Source organism: Silurus meridionalis, chromosome 22 (genome assembly GCF_014805685.1).
Source record: "Silurus meridionalis isolate SWU-2019-XX chromosome 22, ASM1480568v1, whole genome shotgun sequence".
Taxonomy (NCBI): domain Eukaryota; kingdom Metazoa; phylum Chordata; class Actinopteri; order Siluriformes; family Siluridae; genus Silurus; species Silurus meridionalis.
In genome coordinates this window covers 14,861,098-14,882,241 of record NC_060905.1, presented here as the reverse complement: position 1 = coordinate 14,882,241, position 21,144 = coordinate 14,861,098, and the positions used below count along the sequence as shown (strand labels likewise).

Here is a 21,144-nt window from a genome sequence, read left to right as displayed (position 1 = left end):
CATTTTCTCCAAAGAAAGTATTAGGACATTGGCTCATGTAAGAATGTATTTTGAAAGGTGTGTTTTTCCCGTTTGTACCATTATTAGGAATCACACGAGGGGATGTTGAATCAATCTGGCTTTTATTTACATTTTAGAATATAGCCAGTTTTCAGATCTCAGAATGGTATCATATTTTCATTCAGACACACTTAGATGTTAAGTATCATTTATTAGATAAATAAAATAAATAATGGAAAATGAAGAATTAACAATTCAATACTGATAAGAGCTGTTAACTATCTGCTAGTTAAATTAGAGCTGGAAAACACTAAAACATTAAGAATATGGGATTCCTCAGGAGCAAGGTTATGGAATCCATGCTATACTTGATAAAAGGTTCAAATCTAACCAAAGTGGTGATGTGCAAAAAAGTGTCCATGGTTCACACAGAAAACATGAACTCAATAATTAAACCTAGTTTCCTGACTGCAGAGTAGAATCGAAAAGAATTTAAACTTACAAAGAATGCTGTGTCCTGGAAGGTGGGGGTCTCAGGCGTGCCCTGGCTGTACACTGACACACGTCTCTGCAGGGCAGCAGCTTTGCTCACGTTCCCTGAGGACAAGGTCAGGTCCTCCACATCAAATGGACTGCATGGAAAGAGAGACAAAATTCTTCATATAAGAAAGACAATTCCTCGCCACTAGATGGCAGCATTCTTTAATTTATTCTAGAGATGACACAATGTCTTGGGTGAGTCCCAAAACTGAATGATGCCACTTTTATTCCTTGAATCTACATCACTCATCTTGTGACCAAGGTATTCGACCAAAGACTGCCATCTTTAAGGCTGTACCAATTTCTAAAAGGCACTCAGAGGAATCATGGAACAAGCTGAGAAGAAGCTCAAGGATGTGCATGTGTTTCCTACAAGGAAGTATTTTTTTTATTTTGCCATTTCTTGCATACATGTCAGTTGATATGCAGTAGTTTAAAAAGTCGTGGTTTTATTTGAAAATGTCAATATTTAGGCATACAATGTGCATCTGCAATTATGTTTTAATTAAAAATAAATAAGTTTGTACTCATTTAAATGTAGTTCAATCATCAATTAATTAATTGTAACGTAATACTTTGAAAAGCATGTCTGTTTGCAATTCCTGCTGTCCTATTCCTGCATGCTTTGTACACTCCTTCAGAGGGGAAAGCTAAAAAGCACATAAGCATGGAAGAAAAACAAGGTGCAAGGAACCCTTTTATATAAATGCAACTTACAACCAGGTGACCTCCAGGTTCAGTTTAATAGTGCCCAGGTCATTGACATCCACAGCCACCACCTGAGGCATAGCGGTGAACAGGTCCTTGGTCTCACAGATCACACTGCCCACCAGAACATGAGTGGCAAGTCCCTTTAGCTCGGTAACCTTAGGAAAAGTCAATGAGAGTTCAGGGTTCACAATTCACTGAAAGGGCAATTGATTTTTTAAAAGATTGAATATAAGCCATTGAATACCTTTTATATTATTTTATTAAAGTGCTCTTGAAAAATAATAGTAATTATAAAAATAGTAATTAGGCATAAGTATGCATTGTGATTAAAAAAAAAAAACAATTTCCAGGACCAATCATATACAAAATGAAAAACCTTTAGCTACAGATCCAATTAGCTAGCTTGCTTACTTAGCTAATGTGATAGCATGCTTTTGATTGTATACAGGGATATAGTTTGACAGGCATGTCTACTGTTAATATAACCAAAAAGACTATAATTCAAATTAATACTTAGAAACTGATTTCAAACTGTATAAAAAGTACCTACTGTAATTTCCGGACTATAAAGCGCACCCATATATAAGCCGCACCCACTGAATTTGACAAAGATTTTTATTTTGAACATAAATAAGTCGCACCTGTCTATAAGCTGCAGGTGTCTACATTAAAACTAATGAACTTTACACAGGCTTTAACAAAAGACAGTGTCTGTTACACGGTGTAACGGGTGAAATATGCTGTGGCTCCTTTAAGAGCAGAGCGTCATTTTGGGAATAGCCTGCCGCCGCATTTTCCAGTATTACTACTTGTGTGCAAGACCGAGGAATATGTCCTTATTATTTTCTGATGCTCATTTTTAAAGTTTTTTTGACTAACCCGTAATGCTTTGCCAAGAAAAAAAAAACACGAGTTTTGTGGAGTTAGTGAGTGAGCGGCAGGTCAAATGTCAGAGGAACCTCATCCATATTTATGATGTGGTGCGGTCTGATTCAGTGGGAGCACATCTGATTTAATATAAAGAGTTTCATTGGTTCACCTGAACCCGTTCCGCAATTTCATTGGTCTAATGTTATGGGGTTCAGTTTTTTGGCTTGAAGCTTGTGAAACCGGGAAAAACCCAGGAAAAATCCATAAATTAGCCGCTTCGTTGTTTAAGCCACGGGGTTCAAAGCGTGGGGAAAAAGTAGCGGCTTATAGTCTGGAAAATACGGTAGTTGTGATCCTAAGAGGATATGGGGCATTTGAATATTGCATATTTATATATATTTATTTATCTCCTGATATTTTAATTAGAGGGTTATGAATAGAGATTGTTCCAAGGCCATTTATTGTCTTTTCCTGGGTATTAATTTTAGACTGATTCCTTTTAATGGTTCACAAATAGATGTTTCGGGGATACATATTATCTTCCACTGCACCTTAATGGAGATGAGATCTGTGATTAGAGGCATAAAGATCATCTCCTCTCCATCCCAACTTTGCCTGGAGTTTGCCTCAATCTTCCCTTTCAGCTTCCAGCGCTGTCGTCCGTACCTCATGAAAATCTGCAGCGGGAGTGGGTGGACAAGAGGAGAGGAAAACAAAAGTATGTAGAAAAGAGAGAGAGAGAGAGAGAGAGAGAGAGAGAGAGAGAGAAAAAGAAAGAGATGGTGGGCTTGAAAAGGTAGGGGCATGCTCATGTGCCCACTCAATCAGTGTTGCACAGTAACTAAAGGGAAAGAACATCCAGCACAAGTAGAGATCTGTAGTTTTTCATAGCCTAATAAACACTGAGCTGGAAGGAGGGTTTGTGCTGTGTTGCTGGATCAGAGCTGAGGGGGTTGCTACAGCAACAGCCATTATGGATGTATTTAGCAGGTTTAACATGAGCAATGTAATTGGGGGTGAGTGCAATGCATTTATATACAAGACTTGTATACAAGAAATAACTACAAAAAGACCTATTAGCCTTAGAGGTTTTTGCCATGCAACATCAATTATACTAGTGATTAGTAACTTGTTGCTTACCTCATATTGATCACCTGGACAAAGCCTCGCAAATCCAGCCAAACCTGAGATTAAGAATATGTTTAAACATTAGTATTAATATCATTCATTGAATCCATTTGAAAATAGTCGCATTTCAAATCTATATCTACGAGACAATGCAGATCTTTTCAACCGTTTCAGCAAATTGAAGTGTTTGTTGATGGAACAAATGCTTGGGAAAGTTTTTCAAACTGGATCAAAACGGGTTAACCAACAGTTCTATCTTGTTGAAAATGACACCATATAACTCCACAGCCATGAAAATGTTTTTTGATGTTAAGAGACGCAGCATAAAACTGTTGTGCGAGACATCGAGGGATGTAATCATTAAATTCTACAGACTTGTTTACTGCTACAGTGTACTATTAAAGTAGCCTATTACTGTAACTGCGAAAGGAATCAGCTAGCAGACCTAAAGAGACTGGTGGCACAAAAACGATTGCATTCACTAATAAAAAGTTATAATGTGAAATTTTAAGGTAAATCAACATATTTAGGGAAAACTTCAGGCCTCCGAAAGCACTAAAATGTGCATGTGAGGTTTTTGAGAATGCAAGAAAAAAAAAAAAAAAACTATTTTAGTAGGAAATCAAACTTAAGCTGTGTAATAAAACAGCTATGTTGTTATTTATGTATAATTATGTTAATATTATGTATTGCTTAATGAAAATCAGATGGCTAGAACTTCATAAAACCAAACTCTGCTTGAGTTTACAAATTAAAACAATTCTACTTTTGTGTGATCAGTGTTCACATCGCACTCTCATGATCCCAGAATTGTAATAATAATAATGTTTTTAAACATGATCATAAAACCATATAAATGTACTAAATAAAATGTAGATTCTGCAGTATCTTACAATTTTGCTGCAATTGGACGCACGCTAAACTGCCATTTACAAATACAGTTAGCCAGATTTAACCCAGATACAACCACATAATATTCATTTAAATAATATTCATTCAACATCCACCTTCAATAACCCAAAAGCTTGTTTACCTTTCATTTTGATATGGAATTCTCCTAACAGGTTTTCCAGCTCTCCCTCAAAAGTGCCCATATTCTAAAGAAACAAAAAAGAAATACAGATAAGCCACCACCATGCTGCCAGAAATGTACCAGGGAATGTCACAGGGCTCCAGTGTAGCTTGAGGCACAATTGTGTTGATGTGTGACAGAAGAGGAAAAGAGAGCAAGAGAGAGAAAGAGAGATGACCTCCGTGTATTCTTTATATCTCCGGTTGACTTCAGTCAGGCTCTCTCGTGTCCCTTTAGTGGAAGGTGAAGCACCAAAGGCTTGCTTCATTTTACTGGCGCCATCTCGTAGCCTTCTCTGGATACAGAAGCCCTCATATAACTCATCCACCTGCAGCAAAAAATACATGCCCCATTACCTTTAAGATCTTCATACACATACACACCCACATAAATGATCCATGAATGTATCACATATCATTTAGCTTGAGGGCTGGAGTGCATTCAGAAGACAAGTTAATCAAAATTATAATACAAAATCATTTGAATGTTCATGCCCAACCCAAGTAAACTTTCCGATTGAGAATCTGCTTAATCATTTCTTCTTTACGCAAAATTGACGTATAAGCATACACGCTACGTAGAAAAAGTGGTCCAGTGCAGAAAACAGGTTATGCTACAGATTTTACAAAAAAAAAAAAAAAACTCTGCAAGATCAGATGAGAGGGTCAGGTGTGCATCTAAACAATGTATTTATTTATAACAAAATAAAGTTTGACTTATTGCTTCATATTCTGTTTTTATATTTTACTGCAACTGCCATTATTTAAGAGTTTTTTCTTTTAACACACCATACAATCATACAACACGGGTCAGGATTATTACAGCTAAATATTCCTCCATTAGCACACATTTGGCTTTGAATAAATCTGAAAATAATTAATGATCCCAAATGGCTTCTCCCATCATGTAAAGGTGCAATCAAGGTAATTTATTTAAAATATTTAATATTTTTTAAATCTATTGTAGGGTGAATGTGCTTTACATTTATGACATTTAGGAAGACGCCCTTATATCATTTATCTCATTTACATAGCAGCTACGGGGGATAAGGGCCTTGCTCAGGGGCCAAGGGGCAGCTAATGGACTTCGGATCCAGAGTTCAATGCCTTACTTTACCTCAAAGCTACCATCACCCCCAATTGTATGCAAGATGCGCATTGAGAGATTTTGTTCAATATTGATTTCCCCCCGAATATTATGCATGGCTTTTTGTTCAACAATTAGAAACTAATACTTTTTTTAAAACTGAAATATGAAAGTTTTGACTAATTTTGGTGGCATCCAATTTAAAAGTTGTAAATTACACTTACTTGCCTTAGCTATATACAGCATATATATTATTTAGCCAAGTCAAACAAATAACAGAAAGTGAGGGCAATCGAGTGAGTGCAATCAAGTACATGAGAGATTAAGTAAAGAAGGTGGGGATTTCAGGCAGTGTTAAATAATTCAGATGAAATAAACAATTTCAGATTCATTTGTTGATTAGCTCGTTTCCTGCTATACTGGGGAGAATGAACTAGTATTTCTTGAGCGCTAACCTACAGTACTTATGTATTCAGATGGTAAATTGTGGACCTGCTATAAAAATTACTGATACAAACAGGCTGCCAGATTGGGTAAAACTAAATAATCAAAGCAAACATATCTGATTACACTGGATTTCTTGGAATGCAATCTTATTTAGGGATGATAATCAAGTTACAAGCTTTTATAAAATGGGTAATGCAACACTACCACAGATTACAGGTTTTAACAACTGTAGGCCATTTTCCCACTAAACAAAATGCACTTATATAACACGAGCAAGCTGTGAATATAGTCTGCATGTTGCGTCACGTTTTAAACATTGTGTCAAAGCAGAAGATCAAGAAAAGAGGACAAATGAGAGGTAGAAAAAGAAGAAGCAACACAAAACAGGATGTGCACAAAAAGACAGTTAAAGAACATACGACAGGATGTGACAGATAGAGGAATAAAAGCGAAATAACAGGACATAAAGAATTGAACACAGCCAAATCTACACAAATGTCCTGGAATTGAGTATAATGTGGTCTCGTAGTGTCAGAGACATCATTTAAAATGTACCACTTTTCTACCAGATAAAGAGAAAGAATACATATAAAAACCCTCAATAAAATAAACTAAATATAACTATGTTCATAAGGAAAAACATTACATAAGGACAGCTTACATACATAATAAGAATCAGGAAGATTTATATCTACAGCATGGAAAATTCATAGTTTCACATATTACAGTTAATATCAGCGCTTCATGTTTTGCAAGAGTCAGAACTAAAATTTTGTGGAGGAGAGAGCTCAGGGAGCAGGGCTGGCTGATCCAGATGAAATGTGTGTTGGGAAAAATGTGGGATTGTCTGGTGGTGGTCCCATCTGTTTAGTTAAACTGGGGAATAAGACCCACCCAAGTCTAGGCCATTACACACACTCCCACCACAGCCATTCTTGCTGTGGTAAGTATGCGGCTTTTAAAATCCCCCTTTTCTTCTTTGCCTTGTTTTTTTAAAGCCGTCTGTTTGTGAAGGCTGAATCAGCTTTATTCGGGGGGTTGGGGGACTTGGGGTTTTAGTGGGGTTTGAACACAATTTGTCTAGTTTTACTAACTTATGTCTTTTTTTGAAAAGTGGAAAAGACATGCCTGAATATGTTCGAATGTCTGACTTAAAAATGGCTGATGCAGCATAAACCAGAGTGTCAACATTGTAGATGTCAGTTCTGCATTTTAAAGAGGAAACTGATAAACAGGGTGTGGACAATTATAGTCTTTCATCTTTTGTGACATGATTATAGGCAAAAAAAGCCTACCGATTTGTCCTAGATTGGAGGCTTCTAGCTGTGATTAAATGCTCATCTCCAGATTGCTCTTTACGTTTTCTGAGAGAAAGTAGAAGGAAGTCCTGCACTGTCTAAACAATAAATACTGGCTGAGGAAAAAGACTGGCTGGGTATGTTTCACGGTCCTATAAAGGCACAGTGGGAAGTGGATCAGAGTGTGCAGTAAAGTTTAGCGCCTGTGCATCTCACCCTTAAACTCAGTTTCAAGGGTGGGGCAAATGTGAAAGAAGAGACCTCAAGTGCACAACACGAGCATGTATTTGCACACGCACATACAAAACACACATGCTCTATTAAACACAAGTGTAGCTTTCCCTTGAGATGGCTGTTGATCTACTTGTGCTCTTTCCAAGTCACAGCATGAGAGCAGCCACTAGTAGACCCACCCATGTATGCAGCAGCTGTTTGGCAATAACGTGTGTGTGTGTGTGTATGCTGGGATAGGGTGTGGGGGTGTGTGTTTGAATGGGGTGGGGGGATTTGTGTGCACGTGCTTGTCTGTGGGTGTTTGTGCTAGGCTTCGGCTGGTGGATGTTCAGATTAGGTCCGAGAAAATCAAATACAAAGAGGGACACAGTTCATTGACACGATTGCTAAAGTTGTAAACAAAAGGTCATATTAAACACAAGTAAATTATGTGTATATTAAACATTGATTTAAAACACTTTAGCCAATTCCATTTACAGCATTTGGTAGATGCCCTTATCCTTATTATAGGGATGATAAAGTATTTGTTAGCTTGTATAATAAAGGCAATGCAGCACGACCACAGATCAAGATTTTAACAACTGTAGGCCAAATGCATTTAAATAATAAAAGTGAACTGTGAATAGTCTGCAAGCTGCATCACATATCAAACAGTGTGTCACAGAAGAAGATCAAGAGAAGAGCCAGAGCTAGCACAAGACAAATGGGAGGTAGAAAAAGAAGAAGAAACCAGTGTGACAATTCACAAAACACAATTATTTAACGTACACAACTGAACAGCCTTGCACAAGAGCCCAGCTGAGGTAGCCTGATTGTGCTGGGAGTTGAACTTCTGATCAGAAAAAAGTTTAACATCTTAACCACAGAGTTATGAATTTAATTATTAAATCCCAGTTTGAAATTATGCTTAGTGAATTTAGGAACTCAGTTGTACAGGAAATAATAAAACATATAACATCAAACAAGCTGGTTGCCTAAGCATTCCAGTCAGATTTAGAAACGATAGAATTAAAAAAGTAAAAAAAAAGAATAAGAGAAACTAAGGGATACAACTAAGGACAACATTATTTGGACAACTGTAAACGCTTTCCAAAACATTTTCTGAAATACTGCCACTCCTAGACCTCCTACAGAAAAGAACAGGAAAAAAAATAATCACAGAATTTCACTGGACTATTCGATCTCCCAGGGTTCCCCTCTAAGGATTTGGACTAAAGAACTAAAGCCTGTAGAATTACTTTCCCTGTGCCAGAGTCCTTTTAATTAAAGACCTTTCCTACATCCTACATTTGTAACCTGTTAAACATTTAACATCCTACTCCATGATAATTGCATATCTATAAATTAATTAATGTCTGCTGTAAATTGTTGCAAATGATTGTATATTGACTGTTGACTGAAACACCAAAACTCATCCCTTGTAGGTGGTGAACATCCATATTCAGATTCTCCAAACAAGAGTAATGCATATTTCGGTAAACACACTACATAAAACACGGAATCTTTCCAAAGCTTATATTTGCATGATAGATATTTCATACAAAAGACATTGCTTTTTGACACCCACTCGTACCTTTTTTTTCCCCCCACACTCTAGATTTCTGATGGCGCTGAAGCCATGTTTTTAGAGAAAGATTCCAGAAAAAGCTGATATTTTTAACCCACGGCAATGCCATTTTTTTACCTGCCTTAGAGAAATAACTAAGAATGACTCCTAACTATGTTTTTTTCCCTTTACCCTTCAACCATGTATTACATGACTTCCTGTTAGTCCAGCTTAATTTCTGTTTGACGGCTCATCAGAGATAAAGGCTGTACACTTGCCCTAACATTATTTGTTAAGAATCAAATGTGTGCAGATCCTAAAATAATGACAACATTGCCATTGTAAAATACATTTAAATGGCATCATAGTGGCACAGTCTCTCTTCAGCCAACCTTATCGAATCTGATAATGATCTGCTAAACACCACCTGTAGTTTGAATAGTCTGTATTGAACTTGGTGATAGACATCGATTGGACGCCTACATGAATCTGTCCTTTCCTGGACAGAGTCTCTGTCCAGCAAAGTCTTATTTCAAATTTGTCCAATTGACTCAGAACATTAGATCGGTATCCACAACGACAGTGTTGAAAACAGTATGAAAGTCCAAACTAAGCATCTTCAATACAGTGTGAACAATTAAAAACTACACAGATTGTGAAATTTCCACAATGTCAGGAATTGAAATAAAAAAGAAAATAAAAAAAGACACTCAGTACACAGGTCATTTTACTTTTTGTATGATATTGTATTTGTATTTGGTCCTTACAAATTTACACCTTACTGTGGTTAATTATTCTTAAGCATTTTAGTGGTGGCTCAATAGTTAAAAGTCTGGTTACTGATCTGAAAGCCCCAGTACTGCCAAGCTGCCATTGTTGCCCCTCAACCTGTCTGTCTGTCTGTCTGTCTGTCTGTCATTTCAGTTATATGCACTTTCCCAGACGGTTTATCGTATTCTTGCTAGTGCACTTCCATGTTTTTCTTAAGGTACTTTTTAAATTAATCTTACAGATTTAGAAATCACAAATAACTGACATTTTTCTATGAAAATACACTTCAAATAAATGAAACCCCACAAATTTATATCATAAGGGAGTAAATCATTTTCATATTTAGTGTCTTAGTACAGGGAAACCTGTTTCAACTGCAGCCTATGATAATTACACATGCAGCACTGCAGGTGCTGTTAAAGATGATGATGAAAAAGTACAAAAACTACACAGATAATTATTTTTCAGTCTAAAACCAGAGTTGATTTATATAAAATACAACGCTTCAATCAATTTGCAAAATGGATATATAAGTGATTCTCAGCAAAATTATGCTCCCAATGTTCAGAACACACAGCCCTCCCATTCGTATTCACACAGCACCATGCATATAGAACATAACCAATTCATCTGTTAGGGGGTCTGCCTGTTATAATGTGGAGAACTGCTTTGACCTACATCCAGAGCTAAGAAAACAACTTAAAATGCTGCCAAGTGGATGGCAAAATAGGACCGAAAGGCTTTGAATTTCTCCAAAGGAGAATCTTTACACACTAACCTGACTATGATTGTAAACAAAAATACAGGTGATGATTCAATTTTCACTCTGTTGTAGTAAAGCAAGAATATTGCAGGGCTAATTTTCTGGTTTCATGAAACGGCTGAAAAACACTGAGCTTCTATTTTCAAGTTTCCATGGCGACCATGAGAGCCCCCAAAAAAAAAAAAAAAAAAAAAACGCTTTAAGAGTTGGCAATTGGCGTGTCGCTGTGCATCAGCCACACACCTGTGAGTGTAGCACAGGGCACAGCAGGGCTCTGGAGACCAGGGCACTTTGGAAATAAGCTCTGTCAATTACCACAAACAAGCTCACCTCACTGCCAAAAGCACCCACTCACTGTTCACACAAGTCCACTATGAAAGCGCAAAACAGAGACTTTACTTCCGATTCACATAGTGAATAATAGAGCCTGGCCTTACAATGGTGTTTTCATTTAAATCCACCAAGGCTGGGTGTGTGTGTGTGTATCAGGGGGTGCATTTGGCTGATGGTGTGTGCAGGAAATACACATGGCAATAAAAGAGTGTGTGTAGGTAGAGATGGAGAATGTCAAATAGAAGAAAAAGTACGTTTTCAAGCTTTATAACATGCATGCAGCTGAAATCCTGTTGTAAGAATTATTAAAGAGCATATGAAGGGTAGGGTCCGTCACTTAAAAAGCCATTAGACCCTTACTGTGGAAGAACTTCTTTCCATTTGATTCAAAGGCATATTTATTTGTCTGATATGAACTGATTAGATTTTCCTAAATTCCACATATCAAGCACAGTGAACAGAATAACATATTTCTTTAATACTAAATATCAAATGCTGCTGTTAAAAGAGTGGTAATAATAAACTTCAAACCATCTTAGTCTTCGACACATTTTTTTTTGCCATTGTTTGGCTTTGATGTTATTTACATGTACTACACTTAATAGAGTTACAGCCGAGGAATAAAAAACTAACACTCCTTACCTTACTTATGTGGAACTCCAGGCGTCGTATATATCTCTCAATGGTCTTAATTTGCTGCGAAATAAAAAAACAAAACAAAGAGATCTGAACAAGTGAGCGATGTGAGTTTATAGATTTGCACACCTGTACAATGTGTTGCAATAATACTATGGTTCCAAGAATGACAGATTTCTATGAGAGGCTGAGTGAAGTGTTTATGTCAGAGCTTCTTTGACTCACCTTGTCAAGATCGTACAGCAATCCCTGAAAAGAAAAAGAAAAAAAACGTGTCAATCAATGTAATATATTAAGACATGATTTAGAAAGAGAGAGAAATAGATAGAAAAAGCGAAAAAGCATATCTATCTATCTATCTATCTATCTATCTATCTATCTATCTATCTATCTATAGCGAAAAAGCATATCTATCTATCTATCTATCTATCTAAAGCGAAAAAGCATATCTATCTATCCATCCATCCATCCATCCATCCATCCATCCATGTTTTTGGTGTCTTACCAATCTGGAGTTCCTCTTCATGTCCTTCATGAGAGAGGTGAGTTTGTCCAACTCTGATTGGTGAACTTCCAAATACTCACTGAACGAAGAAAAACAGAGAAAAAAAGAAAATATTTGGTGAGTCTTGAAAAGGTGATGAGACATAAACTCACACATAGGATCTTAAACATACTGTAAATTGTTTCTTGCATCAAATTCGATTCTAAATTCCTTCGATCTGCTTTGCAATTAGAATTCACTAAATTTACTGTACTTTCTGTTATTAAATTCTAATATCATTAAATATGTATGTATTTTTTTTTTTTAGCTCTGTCAAAATTACCGTTATAAAGTAATAATGTTGATAATGTGTCAACGTTAATTCATTTTAACAGCACAAATCACAGATAAAAATGTGTGATTAAGTTGCGATTAATCACAAGCCAACTCAATCACACGATTAATCGCGATTAAACATTTTAATCAATTGACAGCCCTGATTTTTATATTTATTTTTGGTAGTTATTGTATGTAACATTTACAATACAGACGCTCGCCACCTTACGAACGACCGTTCGTACAATGAATTTGTTCGTAAGCTGTTACTGTGTTCGTTATTGACTATGCATCTCCTAATGATGTAAGAGCTATAAATACTATAAAATAAACAATAAAATTTACTAAAACAAATCGGAATACTGTATACAATATTTTGTATTAAGTAATAAAATAAATAAATAAAAATGTATAAAATAAAATTTATAATTTCACTTTCACACTAATTCATTGGCCCCAGCCTGTGTAGACTTGTTAGGGTGGACGACTAGCTCTTCTCCAATTTGAAATTGTATACAGTGGAACCTCGGTTTACGAACGCCCCGGCATACGTATAATTCAGGTTACGAATCGCAGTTCATAAAAAATGTTGCCTCTAGTTACGAGAAATTTTTTAGGATACGAGCGTTGCGCACGGAAAAATCGCAGGCAGGTTAGTTTTTTACGTATCGCCACGTGCTCTCGCTGCGCTCTCGTGCAGCACATACACATCCGCTCGTCGCTCTAACAGTGTGAAATTACTGAACTTTAAATACTGTACGTATTCCTATCACCATGCCGCCAACAAAGTAGCCTGATGGAAATTCTCCTTCCAAACAATAACTCTCCTCCTCCCGCTTCACGGACGTCGTCTCCATCATGCAGCGAGACTTCTTAAAGGTAAGGTACCATTTAAAAGATTTATTTTTTATATGTTTATATGTTTTTATATGATACGATTTCAATATAACATGTTAAAAGTAAATAATATTAGTGAATATTGGCGTTATTTTTTTTATAAGAAACACTTTTTGGGTGTCCAGAACGAATTACCGAAGTTTCTATTCATTCTTATGGGAAAATTTGTATCGGGATACGAGCTTTTCAGGTTAAGAGTAAAGTGATGGAACCAATTAAACTCGTAACCCGAGGTTCCACTGTATACATAAAATTATAAATATAAAAATATAATAAAATATATACAAGCACAGAAATATTCGTCTCGTATTCAGTTTCCAATTTGAAATAAAACCAAAAGCCTGGCTAGCCTCTGTCTAACAGAAATGACATGAGGTGAACATGTTTTAGCCTCTCAATTTGTACTCTAAATGCATGAAGGTCAAAATTTGCATCCTGCTTACTTCTGAATTCCCACGTTTTTGAACAAGTTGTATGTACAAACACTAGATGTACTGTATTTTAATATTCACTGCAATTATTAACTATATTTACTTTTGTACATATGCATTGTATACTGTATACTGTAAACACTATTTACTATACTATGTATTCTATATATGTTTTGCAATACGTTCTTATATGTACTGTTGTGCATGAATCTGTATGTTGTTGAAAGTATGAAAATGAACTGTACTCACTCCAGGCCCTGTTTCAGAGCTCCATACACTTCCTCCACTCTCTTAGGCTGTGGTTCATGTGAGCTGCTGCTGCTGGACTTGTGCCCACACAGATGGGGCTTTTTGGTCTTTGTGAGTGACTTCTTCTGTACTACAGCGTTCCCTATGAATGAGTTACACCTGGAAATACACATAAGCACACTATAAGAAATAACTTCAAGTAGCTTTATGAATGAATGTGCCATGTGAAGCCATTTCTAATAAACACGTGTGAGAGTATTCTATTTATATCTCCAAGGTCAATAGAAAGGACTTTTGCATTAATTTGGGTTGGTGCTCAGAACATCAGAAATGTAAGTAGCATAGTAATCTGGTGACATATAAGTGACTGACTCTTCTCCAGGTACAGTCATTCCACCAGCCAAATAGCAATTATTAGGTGCTGCATTCCTGACACTGCATTCCTTATTGCTTTTACACGTCTCAGCATGTCCCTTACACACTGGAGTTTCAGGAAGATAAACCTAGGGTACTTTTATGAATAAGCGCACATGCAGTCGCCTAGGGGTCATGAACACACTGCCATGCATAAATCAGCAAGTTACTCACTAGTGGTGATTTGATATGTTCATACTATACAGACATCACAGAGACAGGTCTGCTGTAACTGGTTAAAATCTCTCTGCATGTCAAATCCAGTGCATATTATATGACTAATTGCAAACTGCAAAACACAAATTACGATTTAAACAGTATCTTTGATTATTGTGGTGATAAAACAACACAATTCTTTATTTTTTATATTTACTGATTTCTGGGCATCACTGACAAGCACCGACTTCTATAACAGACTTCTATAAACCTCAAAAAAAGCTTATTCATCTCAATGATTATAAATGTTTATAATTAGTCTGAGTCTAATGGAGCATTTGCCATTCAAAACCCCTGTCTAAAGTGGAACTGTACATAAGATAAAGTGTAAAAATTAGCACACTGAAATAAACATTTGTTTTTATGTGGGCAGTCCTGCTGTTCTAGAAAATGCATCATATAAAAACCTTCTGACCAATCAAAAGTGAGAATTTAGTTACATAGTGGTAAAAATTTGCATACAAAGCTTTACAGCCAAAGATCATGCAGCAAAATAGCTAAACGTTCATAAAAGCCTATAATAAAGTGCAAAAAAAAATCTGACCAACTCTTTAATTTGACCTACAGCATATGCATTATGACTTAGTAGCTAAATGTGATACATAATTAAATCTTAATGGATTCACTTAAAACATAAAAGATATATTAAACGCTTTTTATTCACGTAATCATTTCTGAATGATAACATATCTGATAACTATATGATGCCCACCACGCCTTCTATGCATAGATATAAGAACAGCAGCTTTGGAAAGGTTAGTGTTTGTGACACACGCGCACCGTGAGCGTCTCTCCTGCAGCGTGCTGAAGCCAGCAAACGACTGACTCCGGATGATTCCGCTTGGCCCTCCAGGTGAGTGTGTGCCAGCCGCCATGATCTCTGGGAAGCGGGAGGAAACTCCTGCAGAGAGACAGGTCACCGGGTGAGGAAAAAAGATCACTATAATTAGAGGGGTAAGTTTAGACAGTAGGTAGGATGTAAAATAACACATTTCAAACAGAATGACATAGTTTGGATTAAATGACCCTCGTACGCAATGAGGTAAGATGAAGTGTTTTAAAAGTATTCCTTGTTTTATTAGGAATTGTTTTTAAGGATTGATTTTATTGCCTGGATCTCAGTTCAGCCGTCATTTAAAGAAAATCTAAATTCTGCTGAAAACATAAGCAAGAAATGAGTCATTTAATCCTCTAACCAAATGGTGGCTGGAAATAGCCACTGTAGTGAGAGTCGGCTCCATACTGTGCCCAATCAAGTGCTCATATAAAAGACGTTCCTCTTTCCATGTCCATGTAATGAGGATGAACATTTCTTTGTTGCTGATTCTCAAAAAACGAGGGCACAAAAGATATAGAATGTGAATAAATAAAAAGTATTTGTACAGTAAATGTAATATAAAATGTTATCAGTCTGTATTTAAAATGGTTATGGAGCTGTATGAAGTTATTTGTGTCCCTTAAAAAACCATTCCTGAGTGTGTGATATATAGTTGAAGACAATGTGCAATAGTAGCTGAGATGCTGTTTAAGTCAAGCTAAGGTTATGTAAAGATATTTCATACTGAAAGACCTGCTGAACACTTTATCTACAGTACAATCACTTTTTTTCATTCTTAAGGCACATTTATTAATTACAAGTGAGTGGATACGATCAAAGCCACTTAGAGTCCTGGGTTCAAACCACAATATCCAGGGCACTTGTTCAGTCAATAAAAGGTCAATAACAAACAATAACTAACCAACTAAAATAATTCATTTTATTCATTATATATGTTGCAGAATGAAGAGCAAAAGAACAAGCTGCCCTTCATAGAGCTCATTTCAGCTCATTTGTCCTGAACAAATATATATGGCATATATTATTCTGTATAAACATTTATCCAAGACCACATGTTGTCATATAATGACAATTCCAGCAAATGTTATGATCCAAAAAAATCACTACACACAAAAAAAAGAAAAATAGCAATATGATTCTCCATGTTAACACTCAGCAAGTAGTATTGTTTAAAAACAGTACATCATATATAAACCACTCCAAACCAATTTTGCTTGGGGATCATTCCCTAAACTTCCCAATTCCAACTCCCCAAACAAAATGAAAACGTGGCCCTTGATGCATACTCTGAGGGCTGCTGAATGGAGGTTTCCTCATGCTTCACTGAAGCCTGCATGGAGCGGCTTTAAAAAAAAAGACCTAAAGGCCTGCCTGAGAAGGGCTACGTCATCCTTTGCTCTTTATGCCCAACCCTCATCAGCATTCTGTCTATGTGACAGAGGTCTGGAGTCTTCTTTGAAGACAGATCAAGAGAAAAGAGTGGAGGTGCAAAAGGAGGAAGTTCTTTCCCATGTTCAACAAGCAAGTCCATACACATCAGACATGAAGAGGGTGAAGAGAATGGGTTTATTAATATGCACATATATTATTCCTTTAAATACACCATGTTTTAGCAAATTCTTTAGAAAGAGAAACAGAATGTCACCCGGTTGCATTTATTCAAGTCTTCAGTGTAGCATTCTGTAGCTAACCCCTGATGACCAACTAAAAACTGTCCGAATACAATCATTTGTCTCGCAACTGTGACTTTATTTCTCGAATTGCTAAATTTTTTCTTGTAAAACATCCAACATTTCTGGTGTAATTTGCCTCAATTATTACTTGTATTCGAATCACTAGAGTTACTCGAGGAATCGTTTCATCCCTGCAAGTAGTCATGAACTGGATATTAAAGTACTTAAAACTTGTTTAATACATTTTACTGTTTAAATAGACCTTACATTATCTTACACCTAGCCTAATTTACAAAATGACAAAAACTCTGAATGGAGCCCTCCTGCTATCATCTATATAAGTCTTGATTCATGTCATCAGATTCTGAGACTTAGAATTATCTCATTTAAACAAGTGAGTAGTTGAAGGTTAAGGGCCTTGATCAGAGGCCCAACAGTGGCAGTATGGTTTTGCGACCGTTGTGCATTTTCACATGCACACGCCCCAAAAATAAGGCAAAGCTTGTACTAGATTTAAAAGTATAAAACAAACACCAAAAAATTATAAATGTAAATATTAAACACATAATCCAGGCCATTTGGGTGCATAAAAAGAACAAAAAAAAAAAACATGAGGAACCAAGAAAAAAATGTAAAGAAGCCAAGTTCCTTTTTTTCCCCAGCACATCAATATTACATTACTTTGTACACAAGCAAGAAGATACACATTTAACCCACAATCCCACACACAGAGAAATATAGACACTCAGCAGCTGACATGCTGGGTTCATGCGAATAACATTACACTAAAACCACAATGTTTTAACAGCAGTCTAATTCCATATTCTTGACAAAAACTATGATCTCTCAACAACACCATACAATACACAGTGTGTGTGGAGTAAAACAACATTGCTATTATTTGGCCAGTGCAGAGACCAGCGCCTCCACCTCCCATTCAGCTCTGAAGCTCTGTTGTCTTCTCCCGCGCTCTACTACAGGCGGTGCTAGGTAGGAGGGCCCTTGTGTTTGGGACCTCTCAGACTGTTCTTTGTGTTTCACGCATCCCTTCTGTCTCCACACACACACAAATGCACAGTGACTTCATCATCACTCTCTGTGCCAGTTCACAGTAGTGACCCACTGACCACCGTCCCATTTTAACCCTGAGTGATGAGATCTTTCAGTGGCAATGCTGACCAAAGCTCAGCTATAATCTTCTGCAATGGTGACATGGTTACTGATCTGTTGACCAGCAGAAGAAAAATCTTAAAACTAATGAGCAGAGCTAAACCTTAATCAATCAGAAAAACAACAAATACATGTTTGTCCTTATAACAGTTATATAATATTTGTAAATATTCACAACGTATGGGATTATAAAAAAATATATCTAAAAAAAATGTTCAACCATGTAAGATGATGGCATACCCTGATTATTCCTCTTCTCTCGCTCCTCTCTCTCTTATGTGTACCTCACCAGCTGCCTGGTAATGCTGATGCCGGATCCTCAGGGACTATCATGTGCTCATACCCAGACTCTTGTTCAGAATGTGCTCATAATAAACATCCTTTCCAAAGATATAATTTCATTTTGTCTGTACTTTTCTATACTATATAATTTGCTGATTTAGAATCACACTCACAAGAAAACTTGGTTCTCTTTTGGTTCTTCTCAAAGCTGCTTTCTCAGGTCATTTTTAGGAGCTTTTTTCTTGCCAACATAGCCTCTGGCTTGTGCATTAGGGATCCAAATCTACAATACCAAGGTGTTCCTGAAAAGCTGCCTGTGACAATGTTAAAAATAGTTGTTAATAGATCAGACTCAGAGTACACAGGCTTATATTGATCTTTTAGTTATTTTTGTCAAAGCTGCAGTGCGACAGCATTCATGTCATAAACTTTTCAGGTAATCTGTATTCATGTTTCAAAAATGCCTATATATAGCATTTTTCAAAATGAAGGTACTTTTTCTTGCAGCTTTGATATTACAGCAAGCTGGAGAACCCGGATATCAATATACCAGGCAACACAACACAGCAAGAAACTATAAGAGCCTTTGGCACTGGATGTGGAAGTGAGATTTGATCAGTAGCTTGTTAAAAACTGGCAGCAAAATTTATTTGTGTTTTTGCATAGAGCAATTTCTTTTTGTCCGTAGAGCATATACAGTGTGCCCACAAAACTCACAATAAAACACAACTGGTCCTTTGGGTCATCACAGAGTTCACAATGCATACAGAAATATAATGAACCTCAATAGTTCTTTAGCAATGAGAAAATATCTACCATACTAGTAACAGAAATGTCACGTGGCAGTGTGGAGTTTTAAACACATGTTTTGGATACATTCATTATCCATTCTATTGCTGGACAATAAGATACAGTTGTAGCATCTGTAGAATTTAAAGTGCTTCTAGACCCGCCATATAATCAAATGTTTCCTAAATTATTAGCATACGTCTTTAATCGACACACACTATATGGACCAAAGTTTGTGGACACCTGACCATAAGATTTGTATGCAATTTGTGAACATCCTGTTTCACATTTAGTCCCCATTTCCTGTTATAATAATCTCAACTCTTTTGGGAAGATATAGATTTTAGAGTGTGCTTGTGGAGATTTGTGTTTATCAATCACATGGCTGTAAAGTCAGGAACTCATGTAGATGACCTCAGGAGGAGGCCTGGGGTGCAGTCAGTTTTCCAATTCATTTCAAAGGTGTTTAAAAGGGGGTGAGGTCAGTGCTTTATAGCAGGCCACTCAAGATCTTCCACTCAAACACATGTAAACCATATCTTTATGGAGCTGGTTTTGTGTACAGAAACAGTGTCATGCTGGAACAGGTTTGGGTCTCCTAGCTCATGATTAAGTGAAGGGAAAAGTTTTATGATACTGCATTCAAAGACAACATATTAAATAGTGTGCTTTCAACGTTGTGGTAATAGACTGCAGAAGCAGCAGATATGAAACAGTTTATCTAAATAAAAAAATAAAAACTCCTCATTCAAGTTGACCCAATCTATGCATTAAGGGGCCATACAGGTCAGATCTAGCCACCACAAAACCCTATTTGTTCAACTCCCAGCCAGGGGAGAGATAAACCAGAGCACTACAATGTTATCTCCAACTGTGTGTGAGCTGCTGATATGATTGCTTTAAATGTCATGCCACTTCCTATTCCTACTCTAACTGGGATAGCAGAGCAAGAGGTCATGGATAAGTTTGACTCTATTATAGAGTGGTCAATTTCTCAATGTCACACACTCAAGAACACACGAGGTTTTGGAGAAGTTGGCGCATGCCGAAAATGCTAGTGAACCAAGTGGGACATGGCTCAACGTGACGCAAATCTTCTGTCCATACTATAAAGCGATAACCTTCGTTGAAAAGCTTTGAATTCATGACAAACTACTTAGTGAACAGCTTTAAAGCACTTATGGGGGAGCTTTAGATGGAGACAGCTTATAATTTTGTTTTTGAGGAAGTAATTTGCGAATTTAGGTCTATGAGAGGAAGGCTTGAGAAAGCTGGATTTTAAAGTGGGTCATTGCTACATATGTGACAGAGAGCGGAGATGACGTGTGTATCACACAGCTGCTGGCATGGTATAGGGCATTATGTGGAAGACCAATATTAATAGAACACCCTGACAAGAGAGGCATGTGCAAGGGTTGACATTCCTGTATGCAAGGAGTGTAAGGCAGCAAGAAAATGTGATGCAAACACAGCTGCTGAGACCATCTGAACCCAGCCCTGACAACACGCCTGAGCTGTTTCACAGGCCATGAGGCACCATGACAAACTGTCAGCCACTGAAGCTTTACTAATTAACCTCTGACCAAGAATTCACAACCAATATATGCTATGAAAGGGACACCGTTTCATATGTAGAACAGTGTCCATGAAACATGGATGGTGGGACAAGCGGAAGTTAGGTCAATTAAAAACATGACATGGGACAGTAAGACAGTAAACTTGTTTGTGTCTTTTACAATTTAGTGTCACAATCATCAATACCAAATACACACACTTGGACATGCACAATCATATTACTTCCTACCACATGGCTTAGGAATGGTTAAAAATGAATTGATCAGAAATTAATTTCTACTACCGTTCTGACAGCAGTGTGAACTGTAATTTAGATCGAAAATTTTTATTTTAATATGCTTCATTTAGCATGTTA

The 21,144-nt window shown here is 36.8% G+C and overlaps 1 protein-coding gene across 5 annotated transcripts in view; it reads right to left on the bottom strand.

The window, feature by feature from the left end:
• The window catches only part of ripor2 (RHO family interacting cell polarization regulator 2), a 66,249-nt gene that overhangs the window by 11,831 nt on the left and 33,274 nt on the right, over positions 1–21,144 (bottom strand). For all 5 annotated transcript variants that reach the window (XR_006923726.1, XM_046834418.1, XM_046834417.1 and 2 more), the window contains exons 2-12: positions 15,243–15,363; positions 13,833–13,991; positions 11,941–12,019; positions 11,661–11,684; positions 11,442–11,495; positions 4,500–4,649; positions 4,283–4,346; positions 3,262–3,305; positions 2,673–2,798; positions 1,258–1,406; positions 503–632 (exon numbers count right to left, since the gene is read on the bottom strand). Coding sequence is in view for 4 of the 5 variants with exons in the window: in XM_046834418.1 (XP_046690374.1) it covers positions 503–632; positions 1,258–1,406; positions 2,673–2,798; positions 3,262–3,305; positions 4,283–4,346; positions 4,500–4,649; positions 11,442–11,495; positions 11,661–11,684; positions 11,941–12,019; positions 13,833–13,991; positions 15,243–15,363 (1,100 nt within the window). In the remaining variant the exon portion in view is untranslated. The remainder of the gene's footprint in view (positions 1–502; positions 633–1,257; positions 1,407–2,672; positions 2,799–3,261; positions 3,306–4,282; positions 4,347–4,499; positions 4,650–11,441; positions 11,496–11,660; positions 11,685–11,940; positions 12,020–13,832; positions 13,992–15,242; positions 15,364–21,144) is intronic.